Here is a 27,053-nt window from a genome sequence, read left to right on the forward strand (position 1 = left end):
CACGATACACTCGTCTCAAACGGCCTGCCAATACACACTCATCGTCAGGCGCGTCCCGCCCAGTCTAGCTCGCCACCCCGCCCCTGCCCATCCCGGGCCCGCTCCCTTGACCATGCTGCACGCCGAGCTCATCGATCGATCGAGGCTCTGCTTGACTTCCATGCTCTCCGCCGCCCACCCGGCTCACCCAGCCAGCTACTGCTGGGTACCCAACCGAGCCTTCGGTACTCGAAGTTTACTTCCGAGCGCCTCCCTGACATGGGATCTGGAACAGGTCGGGCTGAGTGGCGATTAAGTGCTCGCCGCTGCTGAGCGACCCGGGTCCAAGCAAGGAAAAGGAGGGAAGAAGTGAGTCCCAGGCAGTTCTTGGGCCTTAGGGGACCAGAGCTGACCAAGACCTTTGCGCAACCCCAACATTGGTTCTTCGCACCCTACCCCAGAGCACCTGGGTTGTTCAGACAACCCCGGCCCAGGCAAGCCCCTGCCGCCTGCTCCCCACCCACCACTACACCCCTGCCACCCACGAGGGGTTAGGAATGCGGATGGGAAGGGAGAGGCCAGGTCAGCATATTTCGTTTCTGAGTGAGATGTATGTCTGCCCTTTTTAGGGGCGGGGAGTGTGTAGTTACCCCGCCCAACTGAGCAGTTCGCACGTAGTGTTAAGTAAGAGTAGGCTTGAGCCTCGACCCTGCGCCATGACCCATCAGCAAGTTCCCCGCAGAGCGGGAGGGATGTTGGGACTTCGTGGTCCCCCCCACTACTCCCACCCCACGCAAACCTGGGGATCCAGAGAGGACACAGACTCCCTGCGTGAGGAATTGGGGGGTGAACAGAAGGGGCAGAGACTTGACAGCCCGTAATACTCCAGCACCATGCATCGCTCTGGGAGACGGGGGTCATGTGTTTGGAGACGGAAAGTCTTGATCCCACACTCCCTCCCGAGAGCCAGTCACACCCTGGTCAGCTGGTCTCAAGACCTCTATTCTTCCCCTTCCATTCTTCCTCTCACGCAGTAATTGACCTTTTCAACACTATCAGAGTGCCCCTCAATGAATCTACTCACCATCTTGGCCTGCCTCTCCTGTGTTCTTACAGTGAAACACATTGGTGGATGGGGTAGCTTCCTCTTTTGAGGTCCAACTATATCCCATCTCAGGCCCTGTCCCAGTGACACCCCCACCAAAAAAAGCACCCTTGCCTCCCTCGCCTCCATTCCAGACCCCAGCAGAGGGGTTACTGAGGACCAATCTGGGATGCCCAGTGAGGGAAACCATAGAGACCCTTCTACCAGGGATAGGGACAGGCAGGAGCCCAGAGCCAAGAGCTAAGTGGAGAGAGGGTAGGGAACAAGACAGTGCTTTGCACTCTGGCACCATCTGAAACTCTTGGCAGCCCAACAGCCTCAGGTGACCATGGGGCCATCATAGGGTGGCCCTGTCCTCAGGAGCAGTTCCTGAGGAGCCCACTCCCACGGCCCTGCAGGTAATAGAAACCATGGCCATTGGGGGAGGGAGTTCCAAGGCTTGGCAGTAATAATCCATGCTGGCATTGTGAAGAAGGGTCAGAAGGTGAGGGTCCCCCCATTTCATATGACCCCACCATCCACGTGATGGCTGCAGACATGGGGTCATCCTGGACTCTAGATACCTCCCTGATTCTCAGGCCCACAATCAGATGGTCACCAAGTCTTGCCATTTCTACCCTCCCCAAACCAGACTACCGTAATTCCCATAGTAGCCCCTCACTGATGTCCAATTTATGCCCTTATTCCTGTGGGTTGTTCTCCACATGGCAGGTTGAAACCTTAAGTCAGGCCCTATCACTGTCCACCTAACCCCACTCATGACCTTCTCATTGCATGCATCCTACGCATTTCACTCATAGTGAGTGAGGACCCTGCAGGGTACTCTGACCATCTCCCCCAATTTCTACTCCCCCCTTTCTTCAGCTCTCTAATCTCCAGCCTCAATGGCTTCCTTGCTGCCTAGAGCAGGACAACCTCATTCTCCCTCAGGACTTCTGCATTTGTTCCACTAGGATCACTCTACCGCCCCAACTTTTGGGGACTCAACTGAGCTCTGCATTTAGGCCTCAGTCTAGACATGGCCACTGGCTTTGAAGCAGCCCCTGCCTGGCTCCCATTAAAATACAATCACTGGAAGAGCAAACTCCTCACCTGTCCTATTACTGTCGTCCACCTGGGTTACTAGTTACTACCAGCACAGTCCCTGGCACACAGCAAGTGCTTAACATATGTTGAATGAATGAATGATACACCCCTTCTCTACCTTCCAGGATAGGGTCCTGGTGTCTGTCAGACCTGGAGAAGAAGATAAGGGACTGAGAGGTCCACAGGGCTGGATGTGAGTTCTGGAAAAGACTGGGAAAGAGGGAGGTGTTCCTGTGGAGAGGAACATTTTGGGCAAAGACCAAAGGTAGAATAAATCCAGAGAATGAAGAGCCACGCCAGTTGTGGTATCTTCCTCAGGTGAAAATCCAGCCAACAGCCTTTACCCCTCCTGTGTTACTGGGCTCTTTGCATTCCCTCTCCTTTGCCCAAGCTACAAGCTCCTCTATCTGGACCAGGTGGGTGTCTGGGCTTGGGGCAACCCAACCAAGACTGGGGCTTCTGAACTGGTTTGGTAGCCATAGCTGAGCCTATTTGGAGACCAAGTGATTCTCCTAAAGCTTATGGCTCAGCACGCTTCTATTCCTCTGCTGTCAGAGCCTCCCTGGAATCATGAGAGACCCAATCATGACAGAACCCTGGGGTAAAGGGGCACAGAAAAGGGCATCTAACCTGGCCTAGGCATCAAGGAAGGCTGCCTGGAGGAAGAATTAGAGATAGGTCTTGAAGGATAAGTAGGAGTTTGCCAGGAAAACAAAGGGATGAGTAGGTTGGTGGGTGCTCCAGGCAGGGAGCTTAGCATGTACAACAGCCTCCAGGCCTGAAAAATCACAGCAGTGTGTCTGGAGTACATGGTGGGGGTGAGAGTGGAACAGAGTGGTTGAGGGCCCTGAAAACCAAGTTTAAAAACGTGGCCTATGTCCAGCGAGCCAGAAGCCACAAAAATTCTCAAGCCTAAGGGAGGCGGCCGGTGAGTAGGTAGTATTAGGGCCTTTCCTCTTTCACTTCAGTGCACGCTCCGCTCCTTGGACCGCAATACCTGGATCAAGAGACAGAGCCAGTACGCCCTCTGGTGGGTCCTCAGCGATTCCGCAAAGGCGCGGAGATGGGAGCCCCGGGGGAGCCCAGCGCTCTAGTTACGCTGGAGGCCCGGAAGATAAGGAAGGGTGGCAGCTGGTCCAGCTGAGGGTGGGGCTGGGGAGTGTGGATCGTCGCGGGGGACCCCAGCAGGCACCGAGCGTCGAATCCTCTCCCACAGCAGGATATTTTGTGGCCTGGAAGGGAGGGGGAAGGGGGGCTTTTATACCACTCCTGGACTCCTTGGAGGTCCACAAGAACGGCCACATTCCCCGCTCCACGCGAGGATCCCACCCTGTATCTGCTCTGGCCTTCATGAACCGGCGGCTGGAGCCACCGTTCCCTTCCTGACAGAACTCAAAAGGCGAGTCCTGCCTGCCACGAAGAAGTGAGGCGAAGAGGAGAGCATGAGATTCCGCAAGCGTGAGCCCCTACTGGCGGGACCAAGTTCCTTTCTCCCAAATACGTGGAGTACCGTTTGGGAAAGGTATCTGAGATGCAGGGCCGTTGGAGCCTCGCTCATCCCTCTCATTTACCTTATCTCTGATTCATTAATTCATGCATGATTCGTGAATCCTAGTGGGGGTAGGGGACATTTATCAGTGAAATACTGACGTTTCAAACTACAGTAGGGACCTCTGTTACAGAAGGAAGTGCCCTGAGAGGGGAAAATCTGAAGAGCAGGGTTAAGTAGGGCAAGGGTGGCTTGGGAGGGAAGGAAAGAACGCAGACTGACTAGTGCAAAGGCCCTGTGGCCCCAGGGAAGGTTAGTATCCCTGGAATACCCAAAGGCAAAGAAAGCCAATAATTCATTCAGTAAGTCTTGAGCAACTGTAATGCTCCCTAAGTATCTTGGGGGGATTGGTTCCAGAACTCCCCCCCTCCTCCCAGCCCTCCATACCAAAATCCTCCACATGCTCAAGTCTCATATAAAATGGTGTGGTATTTGCATATAACCTAGACACTTTCTGCCTTATGCTTTAAATCACCTCTAGATTACTTATAACACCTAATGTAAATGCTATGTAAATAGTTGTTATACTGTATTTAGGGGTCGACTTTGTGGAAATAAAAAAATATATATTGATCCACTGTTGGTTGAATCCACAGATGTGAAGCCGTGATTTGGGAGGGCTGATTGTACTACATGCTAGGCCCAGAGATAGGCGCAGGGCATGAACCTGTCCTCGAGGATCTGCTGTTCTTGTAGGTGGGGCAGGGAGACAATAAGTGATTTGTGTTAGATGTTGTTTTAGTGCTGGAGGAAAGGAAATACGAGAGCTGGTTGGGGGACAGGAGCACTGGATGTCTAGTATTAATGGGGTGATGTGGAAGGACCCACGTGAAGAAGTATAAAAAAGCTCAACAAAGCAGGGCTCCAAGGTTATTTTAATGAATTTAGTTTTTCAAGGAGAGTCCAAGTCTCATGCGGATGGGAGCAGGCGGCCGGATGCACAGGGGTTTGGGGGAGCCGCCCCACGCTACCAGCCCCTAGCCTCAGGTTCACTATCGAGCAGGGACCTGGACACGCATGAATGGGAATGCGCTCCCATGGGAATGCGCTCAGGCCGGCCTGAGGTACCACACTGGAGAGGTCAGTCACCTTGAGAGGGAGGCTTCTGGGAGGACCCGCGCTGAAGAAATAGGGAAAGGCCTAACGCAGTCTAAAGGTTGAACGCATGGGGGCGCTAGGATGGGTGAGACAGACATCAAGCAGAGCCCTGATGGCCTGCGGGGGATGCCGGGGCTCTGTCCTGTAGGAGCAGCCCGGACAAGAACCCAACAGGAGCGATGCACGCCAGGGAAGTTTTAGGAGAGGCCGGGGGGCTGGGGCGCTGCTAGGGTGAGGGGGGGTTGGCAGCAAAAGCTTAGCGGGGAGAAGAGCCCGACTCCGCCTGGCGCACGCGCGCTCTGGGGTGAGTGGGGGAGGGGCCTTACCTTGCTGTTACACCCCGCCCCGCGAACAAATATTTGACATTCCTGGCTTATCTTGAGGGGGCGGGGCCCGAAGAGCGACGTTTCCTCCTCCCCCGAGCCTGATTGGCTTAGCGCTTTCAGGGGTGGGGACAAGCTGGCAGGACTGGGTGGGCGGTCCAGAGACCCGCTGCCTCAGCGGCCGGCGGATACCTGCGTACCCCAAGGTGAAACGCTGGTCGACTGAATCCGCTAGAACTGTCTACTTCCTACTCTCTCCAGGCCACCGTGTCCCAGCGCGAGTCACTTCCGTCCCGGGCGCCTCAGTCTCTTTATTCGTCAAGTGGGGACTCACTGCAGTGTGGGTTTAGTGGGCAAAGCCTCGGAGGTCTCCCTCCACCCCCGGGTCTTCTGCTCTCTCCATTGTCTGACGGTCCGGACACAGCGCCCTGCTTTTCCGAAACCGCAGGTGCGGCTCCCGCCTGTTTCAGCTCGGTTTTGGCAACCCCATGTCTTTGTTCCTGACGGGCTGGAGTGCCTTCTTCCCGCCGGATTCTTACTCAGTTTCTCAGTCACATAAATGAGAGAATTTGGGGAAATCCGGGGCGGCCTGGAGACGCGCAGCAAAGGAGCCTCACCAAGATGGACGGGTAGAAAGGGTGCTGGGAGCGCTGCGCGCGGGACTGTCCGAATTAGGATGTTGGTCCGGGTTGAAGAGGATCTGTAGCCCGCACGCGCACTTGACACATTTGCCGCTAGTCCCCACCCGCCAGCGCGCTCACATCTCCAGGCAACAGGCCCGTCGTCAAGGGGGTAGGGCGACAAAAACAGGAGTCCCCACGTAGGGTAGGGGTGAGGCTCCAGAGCCGGACTATCTGGTTTAGCCTCATCTTAAGTGCCTCTCTCGGGAGTTGGGGGGTTGCCTCCTCCTTCCTCAGCACCGAAGCCTGCGTACCTCGGACCGCTCTTTGGCACCGCGGGCACCTCCTGGAGTCAAACTAAGGTCCGGTCTTCACAACTGTATGAACAAGCCCTGCCCTGTGACCTCTGAATGACCCCTCCCCCCACGGCTCTAATGATCTCTGGTGACCCCCGCCCCTGTCCCCCCTCAGTTGACCTCTGGTGATTCCCCCACAGGCCTCTGGGTGATACCTGGTAACTCTCATCGCCTCCTTTGACCCTTAGTGACTTACTTCTGTCATTCCTAGACCGGTCGTCGTGACCCCCACAGCCCTTAGACTGCCTCCTGGTGATTTTCACAAGTCCCATGTAATCCTTAGGACTAGAGAAGGTCTCTGGTTTTGCCCTTTCCTTGGCGGAGGCCTCATGGAGAGGGAAGGCGGAGAAGGATGGGGATGGGGTCGTCTCAGAAGTCAGCTGGCTGGGGAAATGGGAGTCCGGGACCTAAGCTCGCGCCCAGGCCGGGCGAGTGAGTGCGCCGGTCCTGCGCTAGGTCCTAGCGGCCCTCCCCCAAGGCTCCCGGGGCCGCCCTCGGTCACGTGGCCCTCAGGGCCGACAGGTAACTCGCCCAGAGAGGGCGGGGGCCGGTAGCTGCCCCGCCTCGCGGGGCGCCGCGGGCGGGTCTCAGCAGCGCCCACTGCGCCAGCCGGGCCGTAGGTGCCGCCCCCAACACACGGTGTCCCGCCCAAGCTGATCCGCGTCTGCCGTCGGTCGGTGCGTGCGTGCGCCTCGTCGGTCCGCGTGTGTGTGGCCGAGCGCCCCCTTTCTCTGCGGCCATGACTCCGCCGCCACCCCAGCCACCGCCCCCGGGTCCGAACCCCGACGCAAACTCCACCACCGACCTCCGCCCAGAGCCTGGACCCCTGGTCGTACTGTTCGGGGCCACGGCGGGTGCGCTGGGGCCAGACTTGGGTTCCGACGAAACCGACTTAATACTCTTAGTGTGGCAAGTGGTGGAGCCGAGGAGTCGCCAGGTATGGTGGAAAGGGGACGATGAAGTCCCCAGGGGTCTTCAGGATCCGAGGGGCGTAGTGGCTGATAGGTTTCCTCCGCCGCTCGCAGGTGGGGACGCTGCACAAATCACTGATTCGTGCCGAGGCGGCCGCACTGAGCCCCCAGTGCCGCGAAGCAAGTGGCCTGAGCGCCGACAGCCTGGCGCGGGCGGAGCCGCTGGACAAAGTGCTGCAGCAGGTGAGCGCCGGGGCCGGGGTGAGTGGAGACACTGCTGGGCCGCGGGGACATTTCTCGGCGGGAGAGGCGGCAGGAGGCGAGGCCTGGCGCACCGCGACTAACTGGCCTGGGCGGTAGGACGGGTGCCTGTTGTTTGAAACTTTCAGCGACTCCCTCGTGTGTGTGTGTGTGTCCGCGTGTGCGGGCCATTCTAGTGGCGTCTTGCTTTTCAGCCTTTCCAGATCCACCTTACTGAGGGGGTGGGGATGGAGGCCGTGAGACCCTTCCCAGAGTCCCTGGCCGGCGGGGGAGCGAGGCTGAGACTGAGACGCCTCCGGGAACCAGCCTGGCCAGGTCTCCCAGAACAGCAGCCGGAAGCCGAAAGGGCTGAGTGCCTTGGGCTTGGTCATAGGTCACGGTCCCTGCCGCCTGCGTCCTCGTCCTCGGCCCACCCACCCGCCTGGGAGACGCTGGAGCGGGGGCGTAGGGCGGTGTCTGCCCCAGAGGCAGACGCCGCCAGGTGTAAGCTGCTCGTCTAGGCCTGTCCCGGCCGGCTGGCCAGGCGTGGGCGCTGTCCGGACCCCGCCTGGAGGCTACCTGCCTCCTGAGTGCAAAGGCCTAGGGTGACTCCCGGCCCCAGCTTAAGTGGGAGGCGGTTCCCATTGCATTTTTTTTATCTTCGCTACTGTGCTCACCTCCTGCCAGACTCGAGTGTAATGAGTTAAGTGCTTCATATGCACAAATTCTTTTATCTTCCAACAATTCTGGTGGTTCCTGATGAGGAAATGGAGACACAAAGATGCTGAACCTAGTGTATTCCAGAACGGCTTCCCGGCTAGCCCCTACTTGGGGAGTGTGTTGAAGGACAGCTGGGTTGCTTTGCTCTGCCTGCCTTAGATTGTAGCTTGTAAAATTAGCGTGGGGGAAGTTCTTGGGCCTGTTTTTAGTGCTTATACCTATTCTCCAGCAGGGATGGAGGCTGGGGGAGGGGCTGGGCAACTTCAGGAGTGCCACCCCCTCTGTGAGCAAACAGCTCAGTGCCAGCCGGTCGATGGTGTATGGGTCAAAGCTCACGGTGCTCCTGGTGTCCAGGTGTGGAGCTCTGTCCTTGGAGTTTCTGTGGCCCTCGGTTGGTCAGACTTAGAGGCGTGGCTGCCGTTGACCGTGAGCCACATGGGCCTCAGGCAGGACTGGGCCTCCCCCACCTGTCTGAGGGTGGTGCCTGGTCAGGGACAGGTTTAACCTGCTTTGCCCCGCCCCTTCCCACCTGCTTGTCCCACTCCACCAGGTGTTTGCTCTGGCCCCACTCCAGACTCCTGTGGTGTGTGCAATGGGGGCTTGGGTGATATGTCACTGCCCCCATTTGGCCTGGAGAAGGTGACAGTGGACTGGGGGAGAATGGGGACATGGAGCCAGGCCCAACAGGCGTGGCCACCTACTCCCGACGCAGGGTAGGGCTGAACATCTGGCTGAACCAGCTTTGCAGCCTGCACCCTTTCTTCCTGCCTGCCCAGCTATGAGTCTGTGTCTGTCTCTCCCCACTCCCTATCCCCAGTTCTCACAGCTGGTGAGCGGGGATGTGGCTCTGCTGGGCGGGGCCCCCTACGTGCTCTGCACTGATGGGCAGCAGCTGCTGCGACAGGTCCTGCACCCCGAGGCCTCCAGGAAGGTATGCCACTGAGAACACAATATGGGGTAGGGTTCCTAGGACCCCCATTATGGGGGTGGGCAGCGCAGCTCAGTTCCCCCCATTCATCCCCACTCACATGTGCCCCCAGAACCTGGTGCTCCCCGACACCTTCTTCTCCTTCTACGACCTCCGCAGAGAGTTCCATGTACAGCACCCGAGCGCCCGTCTTGCCAGGGACCTCACTGTGGCCACCATGGCACAGGGTATCTATGACCCAGTGGGGTTAAAGTGGAGGGGTGACTGTAGGCTATAAGTGTCTTGAGTATGTGCTTGCTGGTGGGTTATATAAACGCATGCAAGTTGACATGTGCTGAGTCCTCAAGTGCACGTCTGTCTGTGCTGGGGTGTATTTGGAACGTGGGCATAAGTCTACATATATCTGGGCTGTGGGACCTGTAAGGGCATACATGAGCTGGGCCAAAACAAATGTGTTTGCTGGGATTCTGCATGTGTCTATGTAGACTTGGGCCTAGGTGGGGCCAGGATTAGTGCTCCTGCTGGTCCTCTTGTGCTGGGAGTTTTTCTTTCTTATTATTATTTCTCTGCCCATAGACTTGGGGCTGGAGACAGATGCCACAGAGGACGACTTTGGGGTATGGGAAGTGAAGACAATGGTAGCTATCATCCTCCACCTGCTTGAAGAGCCGAGTGGTAAGGTCCCCCTCACCACCTGTCACCTGCTCTCTCTCAGGGCTGGGTGAACGCCTGCCTATTAATTCCTCGAAGTCCCTCTCTCCACTTGTTAATTTCTCTGAGAGACCATAAAGTGGAAGCCCCTTTGCCACCTCATCGCCCTCAACTGTCCTCTTTTTGCAGAGCTTGGTGGGGAGAGCCCCTCCACCAGACCCTGCTGACCCCCATGCCATCTCCTCTCAGGTCAATTGTTTTCGAAGCCCGAGGTGATAAAGCAGAAATATGAGACAGGACCTTGGTGAGTGTGGGGCAAGGGTGGGGCTGACAACAGCTGGACAGCTTTGACCCTGTGCCTTGCCCACACAGCAGCAAGGCTGACGTGGTGGATAGTGAGACAGTGGTTCGGGCCCGTGGGCTGCCCTGGCAGTCATCAGATCAGGACGTGGCTCGTTTCTTCAAAGGGCTCAACATTGCCAGGTGAGTGCAGCAGGACGGGTGGGCCCAGGAGGGCAGGCCTACCCAGGAGGCACTAACGCAGCACTGGCTCCACAGGGGTGGTGTAGCACTCTGCCTCAACGCCCAGGGCCGCAGAAATGGCGAGGCCCTCATCCGCTTTGTGGACAGCGAGCAGCGGGACCTAGCGCTGCAGAGACACAAGCACCACATGGGTGTCCGCTATATCGAGGTGGGGCTTTGGGCTGGGAGTGGAGCAGAGCAGAGCTGAGGCCAGTCAGGCCTGAGACCCATGGGCTGTCCCCACTGTACCCACAGGTATATAAAGCGACAGGAGAGGAATTTGTAAAGATTGCAGGGGGTGAGTGTGACCTCAGCAGTGCCTAGCTCCCTCTGGTTCTTAACCCATGTCCCACTTCCCCACCACCCTTTGCCTTTCTGCTCCCGTGTGCCAGGTGTGGGTGGGTATTTGGAAGGGCATGAAGTCAGTAGGTAACTCCCATGCACCCCCACCAAGGCACATCACTAGAGGTGGCACGTTTCCTGTCACGGGAAGACCAAGTGATCCTGAGGCTGCGGGGACTGCCCTTCTCGGCTGGGCCAGCAGATGTGCTGGGCTTCCTGGGGCCCGAGTGCCCAGTGACTGGGGGTGCCGATGGGCTGCTCTTTGTACGCCACCCTGATGGCCGGCCCACTGGTGATGCCTTTGCACTTTTTGCCTGTGAGGAGCTGGCACAGGCTGCACTGCGCAGGCACAAGGGCATGCTGGGTAAGCGATACATTGAACTCTTCAGGAGCACTGCAGCTGAGGTGCAGCAGGTGAGCACCCAGGGCTCCCCTACCCGCCATGTGTTTCTCCAGGGTGCCCCTTCCATTCCCCGTGTCCCTGCGCTACTTGGCATGACCAGCCTGTTGTTGCCTTCTTCACCAGGTCCTGAACCGCTATGCATCCAGTCCACTCCTTCCTACACTGACTGCTCCACTGCTGCCCATCCCCTTCCCATTGGCAGCTGGGACTGGGAGAGATTGTGTACGCCTTCGAGGCCTGCCCTACACAGCCACCATCGAAGACATCCTTAGCTTTCTGGGGGAGGCAGCAGCTGACATTCGGCCCCATGGTGTGCACATGGTGCTCAACCAGCAGGTGAGGCTGCTGCCAGTGGAGGGGTAGGGGGTGACACACATAGTTAGGGAGGGAGGGGTAGGGGGTGATACACATAGTTAGGGAGGGAGGGGTAGGGGGTGATACACATAGTTAGGGAGGGAGGGGTATGTGGTTGGGAGTAAAACACTCTTGTAACAGGACAGATTGCTTACAAGAAGGTGTACACAGGGCCGGCCATCGGGCGATGCCTTCATCCAGATGACGTCAGCAGAGCGAGCCTTAGCTGCTGCTCAGCGTTGTCATAAGAAAGTGATGAAAGAACGTTACGTGGAGGTGGTCCCCTGCTCCACAGAGGAGATGAGCCGTGTGCTGATGGGGGGCACTTTGGGCCGCAGTGGCATGTCCCCTCCACCCTGCAAGCTGCCCTGTGAGTGTCTCAGGGCTGGGGAAGAAGGAGGCATGTGGGGACCAGGCTGTTACAACCTTCACTTTATACAGAAGGGACTCCTTTCTGGCTGCCCACCCAGGGTAGCGCTGGGATCCTTGCAGATGTGCTATTTCTTTTAGGCCTCTCGCCACCTGCCTACGCCACCTTCCAGGCCACCCCAACACTCATTCCCACTGAGACAGCAGCTCTCTATCCCTCTTCGGCACTGCTCCCAGCTGCCAGGGTACCCGCTGCCCCCACCCCTGTTGCCTACTACCCAGGGCCAGCCACTCAACTCTACATGAACTACACAGCCTATTACCCCAGGTACCTTGCTGTTAAGCGAACAGCACAGTCCATGCTGGTTTGAGGGAGGGACACGATCCCCTTCCTGGGCCAAATTACCTGAGGTCTGTGAGACAAGGGAGTGACAGGTGTGGGCTGGCTGATGCCATCTACAAACTAGAGTGTAGAGATGAGTGTAGAGGCAGGGGTTTTAGGGAGGAGGATCTGAACTAAGCACAGGCAGAGGCAAGGGAAGAGGGAGGCACATCTTGGTCTAGGCTGTATGTGGGACTGTACTACTAAACCCCTGCCTCTCCCACCCTAGCCCCCCAGTCTCCCCCACCACTGTGGGCTACCTCACCACGCCTCCTGCTGCCCTGGCCTCCGCTCCCACCTCAGTGTTGTCCCAGCCGGGAGCCCTGGTCCGCATGCAGGGTGTCCCATACACAGCTGGTATGAAGGATCTGCTCAGCGTCTTCCAGGCTTACCAGGTGAGGTATGGCTGGAGGGCTTGGGGACCTGGCTGAGCCTGGAGCTCCCTGCCCTAAATCTCTGTCCCTTCTACAGCTAGCCCCTGATGACTACACCAGCCTGATGCCTGTTGGTGACCCACCTCGCACTGTGGTACAGGCCCCCAAAGAGTGGGTGTGTTTGTAGATGAGGGAGCCAGAAGGTAAGAGCTGGCTGATATCCTCAGCTAACATGTCTTTCCTGCGTCCAGAGAACCAGTGCCCTCAACCTGGTGGCTTCTTTCTGGCTTGTCCAAGCTCTCAGAAGGCACCCAGAGGAGCTCAAGCCCCAACTCCATCCCCTACTTAATTGCTCTGCTGTTCACCCCAAAGATGATGGCTGGACCCTGTGTGCAGGGCTGGGGATGCAATGGTGCTACCCTACTCCCAATGGCCTGATCTGCGCCTCTTGAGTAGTACCCAGAGAGCCTTTGATCTGTTCTGGCTATGGCCCATGCCCACAGATTCTGTGCAGCTGCCGTCCATAGCAGGCTTGCCTTTTTAAAAACATAAGCCCTGGTGCCTTCAATGCATGACTCCTGGGAGCTTCTCAATAGAGATCCCAATGGTGGGGTCAGAGAAACAGAAAGCATTGGCCCCAGCCCCTAGGATACTTGGACCTCGGTGGCCACGTTGTGTCGGGTGATCTCACCTAAGGATGCTAGCCCCTCCAACATGGCTTAAGGAGTATCAGATGGCAAAACCACAGACTGTTTTGATGGACTGTACTGCAGTATCCCCAGAAGACACTAGGGGGCAGGAGGCCCTCACGTAAAAACTCAGGCTTGACTTTTAAAGGGGACTTTCTGCCTACTTTTCATCCACACCTCGGTTAGGCCAGTTATCCTGAACTCAGCATACACCGTGGAATGTCCTTGCACCCATTACAGGGTGCAGAACTGAAGCTTCGGAAAGAATTTGGAACTCTACCCTCTCCTCCATAAAATAAACAAAGGCTCCTAACCTTGTGGACTTTTTAAAAGCCGAAGTGCCCTTAGCTTTGGCCCCCAAAGTGAGGGGCTCCACACCAGCCCCAGACGGAGGAAAACTCAGGCAGATTTCAAGGAGACTGTTGACCTGTCACCGTTTATTATTTCAGCACTGTAACTGAGGAGCCTGAATTGCTGGCTCTTCCCTTTGTATCTGTGTAAGGAGCACTGTACTCCTATAAAAGATTTTAAAATACAAAACGTACAAGAAAACACAATCCCGAGTGCTGTAAACATAACTGAGAACCAGTTCCTTAACATCATTCATTTTATAAAAAATAACAAGGTTTCAGTTTGAGCCCATCTGAGCCTTAAAGATGACCATCTGTTCTGAGTATCAAAACAGGGCTTCACAGCCAGACCCAGCAGAGCTCTGGTGATAGTGACTAGCGCTGGGCAGGGGTGGGCTGCACCCCAGGCAGCACCACACGTGATCCTGGAGACATCTGTTCCTTTTAAAGCTGTTTTCAGCCATATTTCTCTGCATCTCCAGTAAGCAGAAGGCTCTCATCCCATTCCTCAACCCAAGATCTCTCACGGGCTGGAGGGGGGAGGGGTGGGTGCTAGCATATGCCCAGCTGCTCAGTGCTGCTACTAGAACTCAATTTGCATAGTCCAGTGGATGTGTGCTTTAACACCACTATGTTGCACAAAAATTTTTAACTCTTTTATCTACAAAGCCAAAAAAATATTGACTCTTAACACCAAAGCTTTTACAAAGCTGATACAAAACTGCTTATGTAGTATACAAAGCTCTATTTTAAAATTTAACTTTTATTTTAAATAGGAAAGCATTTCTAGTGCTACAGGCATCAAGGTATTTAAAAGGCATCAAAATTTGGTGCATAGCAACTCTGGATCATAGAGGCTTTTATTCTTGAGGACAGCAGAGCAACTCCCCAGGGATCCTGCAAGGAGAACTCTTGCAAGAATCCCATATGAGGCAGCTACACCAGGTGCAAAAGGATACAGGCAAGTCTGGCCAGCTCTCTGGAACGTCATCTCAGGGGCCAACCTTGAAAGGAAGCTGAGGGATCCCAACCACAGGCCCTGAAAAATCTCATTATCCACACTGACACAAAACTCACTTTCAAAGAAAATATGAAAACACCCAGCTCTAAGAGGGTCCAAAGTGATTTGCTAATGGAAAAACATTTTTCTTAACTAGTTTTAAGGGAAGAATCTAAAACATCATGGTTTAAAGAAAAAAAAACCCCACACTTTCTCATCCTGGGTCAACAGCTCCTTGGCTGACTACAGATGGTAGGTGATGAGCCGGCTCCCTCTATCCAGAACTCACTTGGCCTCAGCAGAGAATCCTGGCATTTAGGACCCACAATCCCCTGGAACAACAGCATCAAGCCTTTGACCAGCCCAGCACATTGTCTCACATGTAGGCACTCAAAAAATTTGCTTCCTGAATAAATGAAAGTACATCACTTCACATGAAAACTTGCGGCAAATCTCAGAGGCTTTGAAATAGGCCCAGGCCTTGGCCAAGTAACATCCCATTAACACGAAGGTTAAGGACAGGGCTTGAAAAAAGCACCCAAGTTGGGCACCTCCTTTGGTAGACAGCAGGCTGGAGTTTCTTGCTGGCCCCTGCCTTGGGCACCAGCCTCACCCACAGCAGCACCAGGGCATCTTTGGTCTGGAGGGTCAGGTCTATGATGTTACCTCATTTTTGGATTTGCCTCAAAGCCTTCTTGAGAAAAGGCTGGTTTTTAGGCCATGCAGATAGAACAGGGTAGGCCAGAATCATTTTAGGCTGTAAACAGAATAAGGACCAAGCCTTCCATGCCACTGAATCTTCAAAGCTTCCTATCTGCAGTCTGGCATTTTCTCTGTTCCTGTCCTGAAGCATACATAGCTCATTTGTGCTTAGTTCCTGACACAGCCTGGCCCCTAGAGATGAGTGAAAACCACCAAAGTTGCCTAAACCATCATGATGAGACTGTGGCTTCAAAGGTTACAGCAGGCAAATGCAAATGATCCCATTTGGAAAAGGTCTGGGACCAGAGAACACAAAAGGGAAGAGCACTCCAAAGCCTACTTGTTTATAGGATAGCAGGAAATGAAAGCTACCAAGCTAAAACCTCACCTTTCAAAGTCACCTTATATGTAGTTATCTTACCCAAGGCCCTGAGGGAAAAAAAGCAATTTTAACATGGAGTCAGTATGGAGAGATTGCAGGAAGATTACCTAGAAAGTTACAAAAAGGCTATGCTCTGGAATGTCATTTTGTATTCCAACACTTCAATGATTGGAATGGTCTCTTATTTTATCTAACAGTTTTATAAAGAGGTATGAGCTACATTTGGCTTTATTTCCTATGAATCTATGAAAGACTTCAGGACACATGCTGAGTTTCTGAGGCATAGGTGTGGGCTTGGGAGAATTTTTTTTCTTTTGTTTGCCTCTGGAAGGTTTTATCAAAAGTTCCTATTTTTAAAATATCAAAGCTAAAGGGTCCTTCAAATGACCATAAAGCAGTACAAATCACCAACCCTAGCTAAGCAACCAGGTCACTGGCAAAAGCAGCACCTCTAATGAAGAGCCTGCTGCTGCATTCACACTGAAAGCACCCATCATATACAAGTATCCTATTCAAAAATACAAAGCAAAGCTCATTTCCCCAAAGCTCAAACAAACAGCCTAGGCTGCTCCTGTTCTTTAACAAAATCTACCCAAGGCCTGGGGTGGAGGAATGCTACTTTCCCCACAAACAGTGATCCCAACTCCTGGCACCAGTCCTGAAGGCCGCAGAGTTGGAATCCCAAGGTCCAAGGAGAGAGACATGCTGAGAAGTATGTGGTGGATACGAGGTGGCAGCAAGACTGTCAGAGCCCGTCGGATCTTCCTAAATCCAGGGAATCAGGACCAGGGAGGGGAGACTGCCTGCTTACCCCTGTTCTTGGGAAACAGAAATCTGAGACATGTCTCTCCCAATTATCTCGTTCACTGCAAAACAAGAAAAGAGAATGATTAGTGACCTCTATGTGACAGATCATATGAAGCCAAGCTTTACTTCAAAGACAGTTTTTCCCTTGCCATGGCTTTCTATAATGGTAAAGGCAGTGCTTGAAGCCTGCTCCTGAGCTGAATGGAAACATCATTCCATAAGCTGTTCTGGACACCTTCCTCTCTCCCTTTGTTCAGTTTGGGTTAGAAAGGGGGATGGCTGAGAGGATGAGAAACATTCTTAATCTCACTCTAAAGGCTCATGCTCTAGAGCAGGGGATAGGACACTTTCACCTTAATCTAACTTAATTTGCATCCCTTTAGGAGAGTTTTCCCTTTCTGATTCCTGAAGTGCACTTCATATATAAAGTAAATGAAATGGGGGGTGGGGGGTTTCCAGATCCCACATGTGGGCCAGTGACGCTGTGCTCTCTACAGCTAAGATGGTGAACAACAGCTCAACCTGGAGCTGGGCATGCTGTTGAGTCGCCGGCAACGGTGTAGGCTGCAGCCCCTGCTGCAGTGGGTTGCCATAAGCTACCGTGAGTGGCTGCCATGAGCGGCTGTCCAGTGCCCAGCGACCAATGTGCATAACCTGGGAAGAGTGCAATGATAATACCAACATGGGCCAGTGAAGTGATGTCCTCCACAACTAGACTGAAGAACAAAAGGACAGGAACTTGTCTGTTCCCCTTCTCCGATTCCCCAACGCTGTTCCCCTCCCCCAACTCCCCAAAAAAATCTTTAAAAAAAAACAACCAAAAACCTCATATAGTATACCAAGTGAAAATATAATGGGGGCATACATTGATAAGGCAGCCCTTCGCACCTCTGTTATTCCAAAGCACACAACAAGCAGGGAACAGTGTTTTCAATATGAATTCTATGTGTGGGTCTATGGGCTAATCTCATGGCTAAGAGAGTGCAAGCTGGCCCATGATCTCTGTGCATGACTTCTAACACTACTCATCATATTAGATATTCAGTTACCAAACATGCTGTCTCTCAAATACCGTATTTGCCAGCGTATAAGACGACTGGGCGTATAAGACGACCCCCTAACATTTCCACTCAAAATACAGAGTTTGTTATATACTCGCCGTATAAGACTACCCCCTTCCGCACACCTTCCACACACCAAATAAAAGGTAAAACAATATCAGATTTGATTTCAACATTTATATTTATATTCAAATGCTTATGACATGCAGGAAAACTGTCACAAGGCTGTATGTAATCAAACATATACATAAATCGCGATTCGCGATTTTGCGCTATCATACTGGGTGTATGGTCGGCTGTGTGCAATTTTGCGAGTGTGGTAAAATCGCATAACAGCAAAATCGCATAACAGCCGAGCATACACCCAGCAGCGCTGCTGATGCCTGAACGGTATGTGGAATGAAGTGGGCGGGCATCGGGAGGCCACTATGGCACGGGGCAAGCACTATGGGCAGTCTATCTGAAGTGTACCTGGCGTATAAGACGACCCCCCACTTGGAGGCATATTTTTCAGGGCCAAAAAATCGTCTTATACGCCGGCAAATACGGTAGGTTGTGAGCTCCTCAAGGGCAAGGACCTTATTACTGAGAAAACATCAATTTCTGATGACCAAATAAATGGATCCTAATTTGATACAATTACTTGGAAGCTATTTGGAACTAGCACACTGCAAGATCATTAGATAGTGGGGTAAGAAGGAAACCAGAGTGTTACTGAGACTAAAACCTGACATCTGATTTTGATTTTGACAGTGTCTTATTTTAGACAGGTCTCACAGCAGTGGCAAAAAGCCAAATATAGAAGCAAGTACCCAGCTCACATTCAAGTCATCTTTTCCTATCACTTATCCCTTCCAAAGATGGTAATTTCAGAGATGTTCCAGGTAGCCATGCAACATACCTTTTTCAATTCTTATCTCATTGTTCAAGTTTTAAAACTACAAAGTGATTAAAAATGGTGCTTCATCGTCATCAAAAACCACAGGCTGTATTGTTTTCCTGTGTCTATGAGAAAGTCAATGCTTACATTTTCTTGAGGATGAGGGTCTATATCAAGCACTATCCACCCACTTACCAAGTTCTTTGATGATAAGGATGAACCCATCATTTTATGAAGTAGCCAGTTGGTGTCATTTAAGCAAAAATCTGATCAAAGCTGTTATTTCTGCTCCCACTTACCAAAGTTCTGCTGTTCTTTTTGCCTGGTGGGCCTAACCTCACTTAGCTGAAGACACCTGGGAGGTTCTTGACAGTTTAGGATTTTAAGACTATGATAAAACCAAGATTTCCCACAAAGAAGCACTCAAGTTGACTATACTCAAATATACCTTAATACATATTAATACATAATAACTAGATTTACATTCCTGTAGGGAAGGGACCTTGTCGATCTTTGTTCACTGAATCCTTAGTGCTTGGCACATATTAAGTGCTGAATAAAATTATTTGCCAATTGAGTCAATATAATTTGGGGATGTGAAAAAACAATGAAAATTATGCTCAAATAATCGCTACAGGTGAATATTGATGAATTTTAGGACAGGGAGTCAGAACTGCAACAAAGCAGTCCTTTCACTATCATTTTGCAGTAACTTGAACACAGTGTGGTACAGAAGTCTACTGCTCTCCTTTGCCCCTCACTTCTCCCTTAGGCTGGGGGCTCTGGGCTCAGGCTACCACCTCTGGGTTCCTGAGACACCTTTCTATTGGGACAGGCCAACTTAAGCCAGTCAAAATTAGTACTGGTAAAGCTTTGATGTAATTTATGCTGTAAAACATTAGCAATCTTGATAAATAATACTTGTTTCTTAAAAACACTAATGCTTGCAATTTCATTTTTCACTTCATTTTGAATGTCTATGTGCATAAATTTATTGATTTAGATCCTAGTCCACAAAGTATGTGAGGTGGCATTATTATTTTTTTAACCAATTTAACAGCATAAAGAGTTATTTATGCCCCCACAGTACAATTTTATCATTTCCCCCTTTAGAAAATAAAGTGAATTTAAAGCCTAGAACAAGAGTCAACATCCCTCAACACCCATGCTAACAGGTTATGTAGGTCATGGCATTTGGCCCACTTGTGGCAGCCACCATCTTTGACTCCAACTACCCCCAACACCTGGATTGCCTGTGCCACCACAACAGTAGTCAGAGCCATTGGCAATATTTGCTGTAAGAAAAAACAACTTAAATCCAAGATATGTTCAAATAAGCAGTCCACTGGAATGCTATTGCTATACAGAAGAATGAGATGTCTGAGTAACAACAGGCCTCTTATTTAGAGCTATTGGGTTGTTGGAAAAGTCATGACGTATTTTGTCTCTGTTTTTCAAAGGTCATTTATATAAAGAACAAAGATCAGTGAATGATATATTGCCCGTTTTGTTCGATAACCTTTTGCCATCTTTCAGTGAGCTTCATAATTCCTCGTTCATAGAAGGACCTGTCTTTATTTGCGAAAAACTGAACAAGGGGCTGATTTACAGTCTCATCTGAATTGAACGTTATACCACGCAAGGAGTTTTGAAGAGAGCGAAACAAGTGGAAGTCTGACGGCGCAAGGTGACACGAGTGTGGTGGGTGTGGCAACATAGCCCATCCAAGCTCCAATAATTTTTGACGGGTGATCAAACGTGTGTGGACTCTCATTGTGGCGATGGAACACAGCTCCTTTACAATTAACAAGCTCTGGACGTTTCTGGATGATGGATTCGTTCAAACTGTCCAACTGCCGACAATATACATTCGAATTGATTCTTTGGTTCCTTGGTAGGAGCTTGAAAAACACGACACCTTTAAAATCCCACCACACTGAGAGCATAACCTTCCTCTGATGAATGTCTGTTTTCGATGATGTTTGAGGCAAACCATCACGTCGGGACCAAGACCATTTGCGCACCACATTGTTGTAAACAAGCCACTTCTCATCACCAGTTATCAGTCGCTTCAAAAAAGGATCGTTTTCCTCACGTCTAATGAGCATATTGCAAATGTTTATACGCGCCGTCAAATGAACTTCTTTGAGTTCATGTGGAACCCAAATATTGAGCTTGCTTATGTATCCAGCTTCTTCAGGTGGTTGTGAACATTTGAATGATGGATGTTCAATGTTTCTGCAATCTCTCCTGTTGTGTAATGTGGGTTTGACTAGATCAATGCCTTTATTTTGTAGTCATCAACGTCGGTGGGCCTCCCTGACCGAGGAGCGTCATTGAGATAAAATTCACGAGCATGGAATTTCGTGAACCATCGTTGGCACTGATGTTCTTGTAGAGCACTGTCACCGTAAACTTTATGCAACTTTTCACAAGCTTGATGTGCATTCTTCCCTTTATGGAAGTAAAACAGTAAAATATGGCAAAAATGCACAGTTTGGTCTTCCATCTTCAACTTGTAAAATCTCCAAAACTCAACCGAATAGCTCAATTTTTTTAATTTGTTTTTTTATTATTTATTTTTAAAAGATTTTATTGGGGAATTGGGGGAGGGGAACAGCACTGGGGAATCGGGGGAAGGGGAACAGACAAGTTCTTCAGTCAAGTTGTGGAGGACGTCGCTTCACTGGCCCATGTTGGTATTATCATTGCGCTCTTCCCTGATGAGGCAGATCGGTCGCTGGCCTCTGGACGGCCGCTCACAGCGGCTCTTGGCAGCTCACACCGGCTGCTGGCCACACACGGTAGCTTATGGCAGCCCACTGCAGCAGGAGCTGCAGCCTATGCTGTCGCCGGTGACTCATGGCAGCCCAGCTCCTGGTCGAGCTGCTGCTCACCATCTTAGGTGTAGAGAGCAGTGTCACTGGCCCTCATGTGGGATCCAAACTGGGGTCCTGCTGCTCAGAGCTGGCGTCCCAAGCCAGCTCTTAACCAACGCGCCACTCAGCCGGCCGTGTCCTTTTGTTCTTTAGTCTAGTTGTGGAGGACGTCGCTTCACTGGCCCATGTTGGTATTATCATTGCACTCTTCCCTGATGAGGCAGATGGGTCGCTGGCCACTGGACGGCTGCTCACGGTGGCTCTTGAAGCTCATGCTGGCTGCCAACTGCTCATGGTATCCGAACCGCAGCCCTGCTGCTCAGAGCTGGCATCCCAAGCCAACTCCTACCCAACGCGCCACTTGGCTGGCCCTCGCTCAACGTTTTTTTTATAATGAAGCTAGCTAAACTGTTAGCTACCAAATGACATAGCAATAACATAGATGCGAATGGCTCTAGTACTTCCAAAAATGAACTAGTGCCCTCTGTCGCAAACATGTGTCATGACTTTTCCGACAACCCAATATTTCCAATGCTTAAGGATTCAGACTTACAGCTGACAAGTGTAGTATGGTATGAAGTGTCACCATCAGGTGGAGAGAAGCAGAGTAACCCAGATGCACATAGTCATATACACAAAGTCCAAAGGGCCTTTATAACTAGCATTTGAGCATCTGGAGCATTTTTATAAAGGATTTTGGGGTATAATTAGATGCCATGTATATATGTTATTTCATCTTGAAGTTGCAAGGAACATTCATCAAAGTTTGGCAAATTCATCTTTTCTTCCCTTTCCTAAGTCCTAAGATTAAAGGTATAATACATTCTCTGGGTGAACAATTTTATGGAGATGTTATATTTTATAAAATGATTATATGTAGGTGCAATTATTTTTTAAATTTTACTTGAAATGAAGAAATGAGAAAACTGGAAGTAAAGGAATGGAAATGGTTTTAAATGGTATTTATGGCATAAGCTGAAGAATTAATTTGCATTCATCAAAACCTGATTATTTGCTTTCACAAGCTAAGGACAGAAAAAAAGTTCCTGAAAATTTAGAAGGTATCTATGGTAGACTGCTAACTGTCCTAATTCATTCTTCTATGGTAAGTGAGTTTACCTAGTCACATGGCCACTCAGCTACAGACTACACTTTCCCAGCTTTCCCTTTTGAGCTAGGTATGGCCATGTAATTTGTTTTCACCAATGAAATGTGACAGTGATGTATCTTCTTCACCACTTGCTTTTATAGCCTTTCCTCCTTCCCCACTCCTTGCTTTGATAATAGCAAAGCAATTTCTCTGCTTTGACAACACCCAAGAAATGAAAGGAATCTTGATCTCTGAATTACCATGAGGTGTGGGAGAAACTTCCAATGTGGTTAAGTGATTGTATTTGGAGACCTCCATTACAGTAACCTAACTTATATTACTGATAAAAATAAAACTCACCACCATAAAGGTAACACAGAATAATTTGTATATTTTAAGCAAGAACCAAGATAACCAGCTCAAGTCCCATCATGCCAAGTTTTTTAAAGTTACTTTAAATTTCACACTGAACTCTAGACAACTTCCAACCACTGGACAGATTGAAAATATATGCACAATGATCAGAAGATATCCTTCACTTTTAACACTAGCTTTAATACTAGTAAAGGAAAATTATGACACTTTTTTTTCACCACAAGTGATTCAGGAGGAGATCAGTCCTGTTATTAAGGGTCCCTTTCTTTTTCTTAAGAAACTTTATTTGTGTAATGCTCTACTCAGTGTCATACAGATCTTCCAGAAAAGGTTATAACTCACAACATTCTACAAAGACAAACATTAAATCTCTAGCTGAGTAAACAGTACACAGGTACTTGAAAGTATATTCAAGTATCAGTATGTACCCTTTTGTATCAGGAAAAAACTGAAATATGAAAGAAAAAAACCTTTTCAATTTGGGTTAAGATGTAGGATTCAGAATAATAAGGATTATCAGAAGATTCTGTCATTTCCTCTATTTTTTTTTCACTTTGTACATTTTCTCTGTATACTCTTGTCCATTTTTATATACTATTATCTCTAGGGGCCAAACCTGAGCTCCAGAGCCATAAATCTACATGATTTATTTTACTACCTGTGCTATGGGTCCCATATGCTTGCCTTTCCAGACCTTGCTCCATCAATTTTCTTCACTCTTCCATCTCTTAAAAATAAGTCTACCCACCTCCTCTCCTTGATCCTTCTCATCATTACTTAAATATGGGTAAGACTATCTCAAACAAGCAAGCAAGCAAGCAAGCAAACAAATAAAAAACAACTCTAGATCCCACATCAAGCTCTACATCTAGTTTTTTCTTTTACTGCTTAACATCTTAAAGAAGTTATATATACTACCTGCTGTTTCTACATTCTTGACTCCTGTTCATTCCTTAGTCAACTATTGACCCATTCACTCCACATAAACACTTCTTACCAAGATCATTAGTGACCAAGTTGTTGCTTCACACACAGGAAGAGCAATGGGGTAAACAATGGAAGAAAGCAGCTTTAATCTTGGCTCAGCTGTGATGTAACTAGGGCAATTAATCTTTGCTCAACTGCTTTTCTCAACCATAATATGAAGACACTCATTTAAAACTTTCTGGTTATAACTCTCCTGAGGGTTTTATAGATATGCAGGAATTTGGTTGCCACTTTTATTCCTTTCATGATTAGAGACAATGATGATGTGAGACCAGAGTATGAGCAGCTTCTGGGAGAAGCCAAGATTTTAGTGCCTTGTCGGATCAGGAAGCTTTGGTATTCTAAAGATTTGGGGTAGTGAACATGATTTCTAAGTCCCCCTCCAAATCTAAATTCATTAAAATGAAACTCAAATGGCATTTTGAGAACTATAATTTGTACATTTACAATTTCTATCATATACTTTCTTAAGTGGTTTGAGAGTCTTTGAAGAATGGAGCTGTGTGACTGTGTGTTTGTGTGTATGTGTGTGTGGGGGGGGACGGACTGTGGTTCCTGGATTGCTGCTGAGGTAGAGAGGCCTGGCCCCCTCCCTCACAAACACAGACTTTACTTCTTAGGATTCCCTCCAGGTGCAGCCACAGATAAATTACTACAGGGCAGGCTCAAGGGTAGATGATCCAAGTTGCCTCTGGCAAATGGAGAAAATATCCTGATTTGTTTCCATTCCATACTCCTCACATCAAAACAGAATACTTAACCAGAAATGAGTAGGCTTACACACCTGATCAGCAACCAAGTTTACACTGAGCACCAAAGCCACAGAATTCATATAGATGGGTCTCTCTTTGCTTTGATGTAATAAATCCAATTAAACACTTGCCTTTTATTCAAACCCAGGCTAAAATTATAAGCACAAGTATGAGAGTCTGAGTATGGTTAGATTGTAAAAGCAGAGTCTTGTAATCAAAGTGTAGTTCCAAAGATAATTGCAGGCCTACCAAGGTACCCATGTATACCCCCCTCCTCTGTATGTAGCACATGCAAATCCGGCCACTGCATGCAAATACCAGACTTGGGCACAAAAACAATGACACATTTCAAACAACACTCACCCTCTAGAGTCTCCAGAAAGGAACTGGACATGAGAGCTCACTCTGGTTAGGCCATTTCTCTGCTGAACCTGATGGCTGGTGTTCCAAGTCTGACATAAACTGGTCTGTGTCAAAGAAGACAACATCACTACTGAATGGAACAAACCAGAGGGTAACTTAATCTACTACATGCCAGGCTGTTCTTTTCTATAATCAAGAGAAATTTAATTGTCCTTTATCTGTCAATCACTACATAAAATGGCTCCCCACATTTTATAATATGAATACTAGAGTCCAGAAAGTTTAGGTAATAACAGATTTATTTTCTAAAGTTAAAAGGGCAATAATTGGAAAAGTTATAAAGATGGTTTTCAGCAATTTAAGGAATAGACTTTTAAAAATAAACTAGTTTTTATTATAATAGGTCTATTAGTAGCTCCCAAATACTTGTCTATGGCTACATCAGAATTACCTGGGCACTTAATAAAAATATAAACTAGATTCCGCTTTAGACTACAGAATCAAAATGTGTAAGGGTGGGAACCTAGAAAACTATTTGCACAGGTAAAGTTGGGTCATGGAGGAATATTTTTTAAACCAAAGTTTACATTCATTAGCAGGTTATAAAATCAATTCAGCAAGCTGAAATCAGTATTTTAAAAAGAACAAAACAGAAGATAGGTTGCATTTTCTTTAATAAAGGTTAAGAATTGGTTTGTGAGATTTTTATGTTAGTTATATATATGTATTTATTAGGTATTGTGTACTATGTAGGAAGCTACGGTAAGTTTTATAGCATGACATAATATATAACATAAATGTCTGAAAGTCATTATACTCAGGAAGAGTCACATTGGTCAGTTTTGTGATACTGGCTGACATGTTCAGATGCCCAGTTAGAGTCCAAATACAATGAGGCAAAGCCTCCTCCTTTGGCCTATAAGGAATTATTTTTGGCCTTTGCTGTATAACTTCAAACAAAAGGTCCTAACCATAAATTCTAGAAGAATTTATGCTTGTTTTCATCTTGGAAGAGAAGAATCTGTATGTAGTCTCTGTCAACAGTAATTAATACCCTCCTCTTTGGCAGATAAAGAAGGGAAAACAGAGGAGGAGCCAATCTGGGCAAAATGCAGCCTCATTAAAGGGGTAAACAAACAAAAAACCACAACATAAAACCCAGAAATCCTTTGTACTGAGGCAAAATTCTTCTGCCTTAAGTTTTTTTATTACTAAATTTGAGATCACTCACCTAGTCTTCAGGAGTGATTTTAAGATTCTAGTATGTGTGAAGAATTTTAAAGACTAAAGATATATTGTCAGGTCTCTTTTCTGAGAGTGCCCAATCTCCACAACTGAATCCTCCAAAGCAGACTTGAAGGTGTATAGAATATGTGTGATTCCAGGTAAATCAGCACATCAATTAGAAGAAAGCAGCTCAGGAACAAAGCTAAGAGGCCAATAGATACTGGGGGCTTTTGTGAGGTGGCTGAAGCAGTAGTCACTTCAAATGGTGCTTATCAAAAGAAACCAGCCATCCTCAAGACAGCTTTCTAGGTCCTTGAAACACTATTGAGAGCTCCAAAAAATCCCTAATTCATTTCTTCCTATCACAAAAACTTTGACCAAACATCTGAAAAAGAATTAACACCAATGCTTAAACTCTTCCAAAAGTTAAAGAGGAGGGGATACTTCCTAACTAATTTTAAAGCCAGCATTACCCTGATATCAAAGCCAGATGAAGATATTTCAAGAAAAGAAATCTACAGAATATCTCCTGTGAATATAGATGCAAAAATCGTCAACAAAATACTAGCAAACTGAATTCAGTAACACACAAGTATTAAAAGGATTATACATCATGACCAAGTGAGATTCATTCCCAGAATGAAAGGATGGTTCAACATATGAAAAACGAATGAATATAATAGATTATACATTACTAGAATGAAGGGGAAAAAACTCACATGTCCATCTCAATTGATGAAGAAGCATTTGACAAAATTCAATACCTTTCAAGATAAAAACACCCAATAAATTAGGAATAGAAGGGAATTTCCTCAACATGATAAAGACCATATACGAAAAACCCAAATGGTAAAAGACTGAAAGCTTTTGCCCTAATATCAAGCATGTGACAAGGATGTCCAGTTTTGCCTCTTCTATTCAACATAGTACTAGAAGTTCTAGCCACAGTAATTAGCTAAAGAAAAAAAAAGGCATCCAAATTGGAAAGGGAGAGGTAAAATGCTTTTTATTCACAAATGACATGATCTCATACATAGAAAGTGCTATAGAATCAACATACAAAAAATATTAGTGCTGGGCCGGCCGAGTGGTGCGATGGTTGGGAGCTGGCTTGGGACGCCAGAGGGCCCCGGTTCGGATCCCACATATGAGGGCCAGTGACACTGCCCTCTACAGCTAAGATGCTGAACAACAGCT

General features: G+C 49.0%; 3 protein-coding genes and 1 long non-coding RNA gene across 9 annotated transcripts in view; 2 read left to right on the forward strand and 2 right to left on the reverse strand.

The window, feature by feature from the left end:
- The window catches only part of SLC7A6 (solute carrier family 7 member 6), a 53,945-nt gene extending 47,614 nt beyond the window's left edge, over positions 1 to 6,331 (reverse strand). Inside the window, exon 1 of the mRNA XM_019655086.1 lies at positions 6,313 to 6,331. The gene's annotated coding sequence lies outside the window, so the exon portion shown is untranslated. The remainder of the gene's footprint in view (positions 1 to 6,312) is intronic.
- On the forward strand, positions 111 to 3,398 carry LOC109389563 (uncharacterized). Its single transcript, XR_002125411.1, has 3 exons — positions 111 to 348; positions 2,296 to 2,363; positions 3,139 to 3,398. It is a non-coding gene; the product is annotated as an uncharacterized LOC109389563 (long non-coding RNA).
- On the forward strand, positions 5,144 to 20,499 carry ESRP2 (epithelial splicing regulatory protein 2). 5 transcript variants are annotated; one of them, XM_019654962.1, is made up of 16 exons: positions 5,144 to 7,053; positions 7,142 to 7,270; positions 8,805 to 8,918; positions 9,028 to 9,142; positions 9,492 to 9,590; positions 9,816 to 9,870; positions 9,912 to 10,049; positions 10,125 to 10,257; positions 10,344 to 10,386; positions 10,543 to 10,844; positions 10,957 to 11,169; positions 11,359 to 11,557; positions 11,698 to 11,884; positions 12,168 to 12,333; positions 12,410 to 12,515; positions 20,481 to 20,499. In XM_019654962.1, exons 1-15 carry the CDS (start codon positions 6,856 to 6,858, stop codon positions 12,497 to 12,499), a joined length of 2,181 nt encoding a protein of 726 aa, XP_019510507.1. In that variant the 5' UTR covers positions 5,144 to 6,855; the 3' UTR covers positions 12,500 to 12,515; positions 20,481 to 20,499. The 5 variants fall into 5 exon arrangements, with proteins under 5 accessions (XP_019510507.1, XP_019510496.1, XP_019510476.1 ...); XM_019654951.1 differs by lacking the exon at positions 20,481 to 20,499 and adding an exon at positions 12,954 to 13,558; XM_019654931.1 differs by lacking the exon at positions 20,481 to 20,499 and adding an exon at positions 12,564 to 13,558 and having other exon boundaries at positions 12,410 to 12,466.
- The window catches only part of NFATC3 (nuclear factor of activated T cells 3), a 100,407-nt gene continuing 86,772 nt past the window's right edge, over positions 13,419 to 27,053 (reverse strand). Inside the window, exons 10-11 of one of the 2 annotated variants that reach the window (XM_019654910.1) lie at positions 24,630 to 24,733; positions 14,095 to 16,301 (exon numbers count right to left, since the gene is read on the reverse strand). In XM_019654910.1, coding sequence (XP_019510455.1) covers positions 24,633 to 24,733 — 101 coding nt within the window. In that variant the 3' untranslated portion in view covers positions 14,095 to 16,301; positions 24,630 to 24,632. Of the gene's footprint in view, positions 16,302 to 24,629; positions 24,734 to 27,053 lie in introns of both variants that reach the window. The other variant, XM_019654920.1, reaches the window with a different exon arrangement.

The sequence above is a fragment of the Hipposideros armiger genome, unplaced genomic scaffold (genome assembly GCF_001890085.2).
Source record: "Hipposideros armiger isolate ML-2016 unplaced genomic scaffold, ASM189008v1 scaffold_9, whole genome shotgun sequence".
NCBI classification, from domain to species: Eukaryota; Metazoa; Chordata; class Mammalia; order Chiroptera; family Hipposideridae; genus Hipposideros; species Hipposideros armiger.

Coding starts and splice junctions, on each gene's coding strand:
- ESRP2 (XM_019654931.1), top strand. CDS start 6,856: ATGACTCCGCCGCCACCCCAGCCACCGCCCCCGGGTCCGAACCCCGAC. Junction 8,919..9,027: donor ACCCCGAGGCCTCCAGGAAG/GTATGCCACTGA, acceptor ATGTGCCCCCAG/AACCTGGTGCTCCCCGACAC. Junction 9,143..9,491: donor TGTGGCCACCATGGCACAGG/GTATCTATGACC, acceptor CTCTGCCCATAG/ACTTGGGGCTGGAGACAGAT.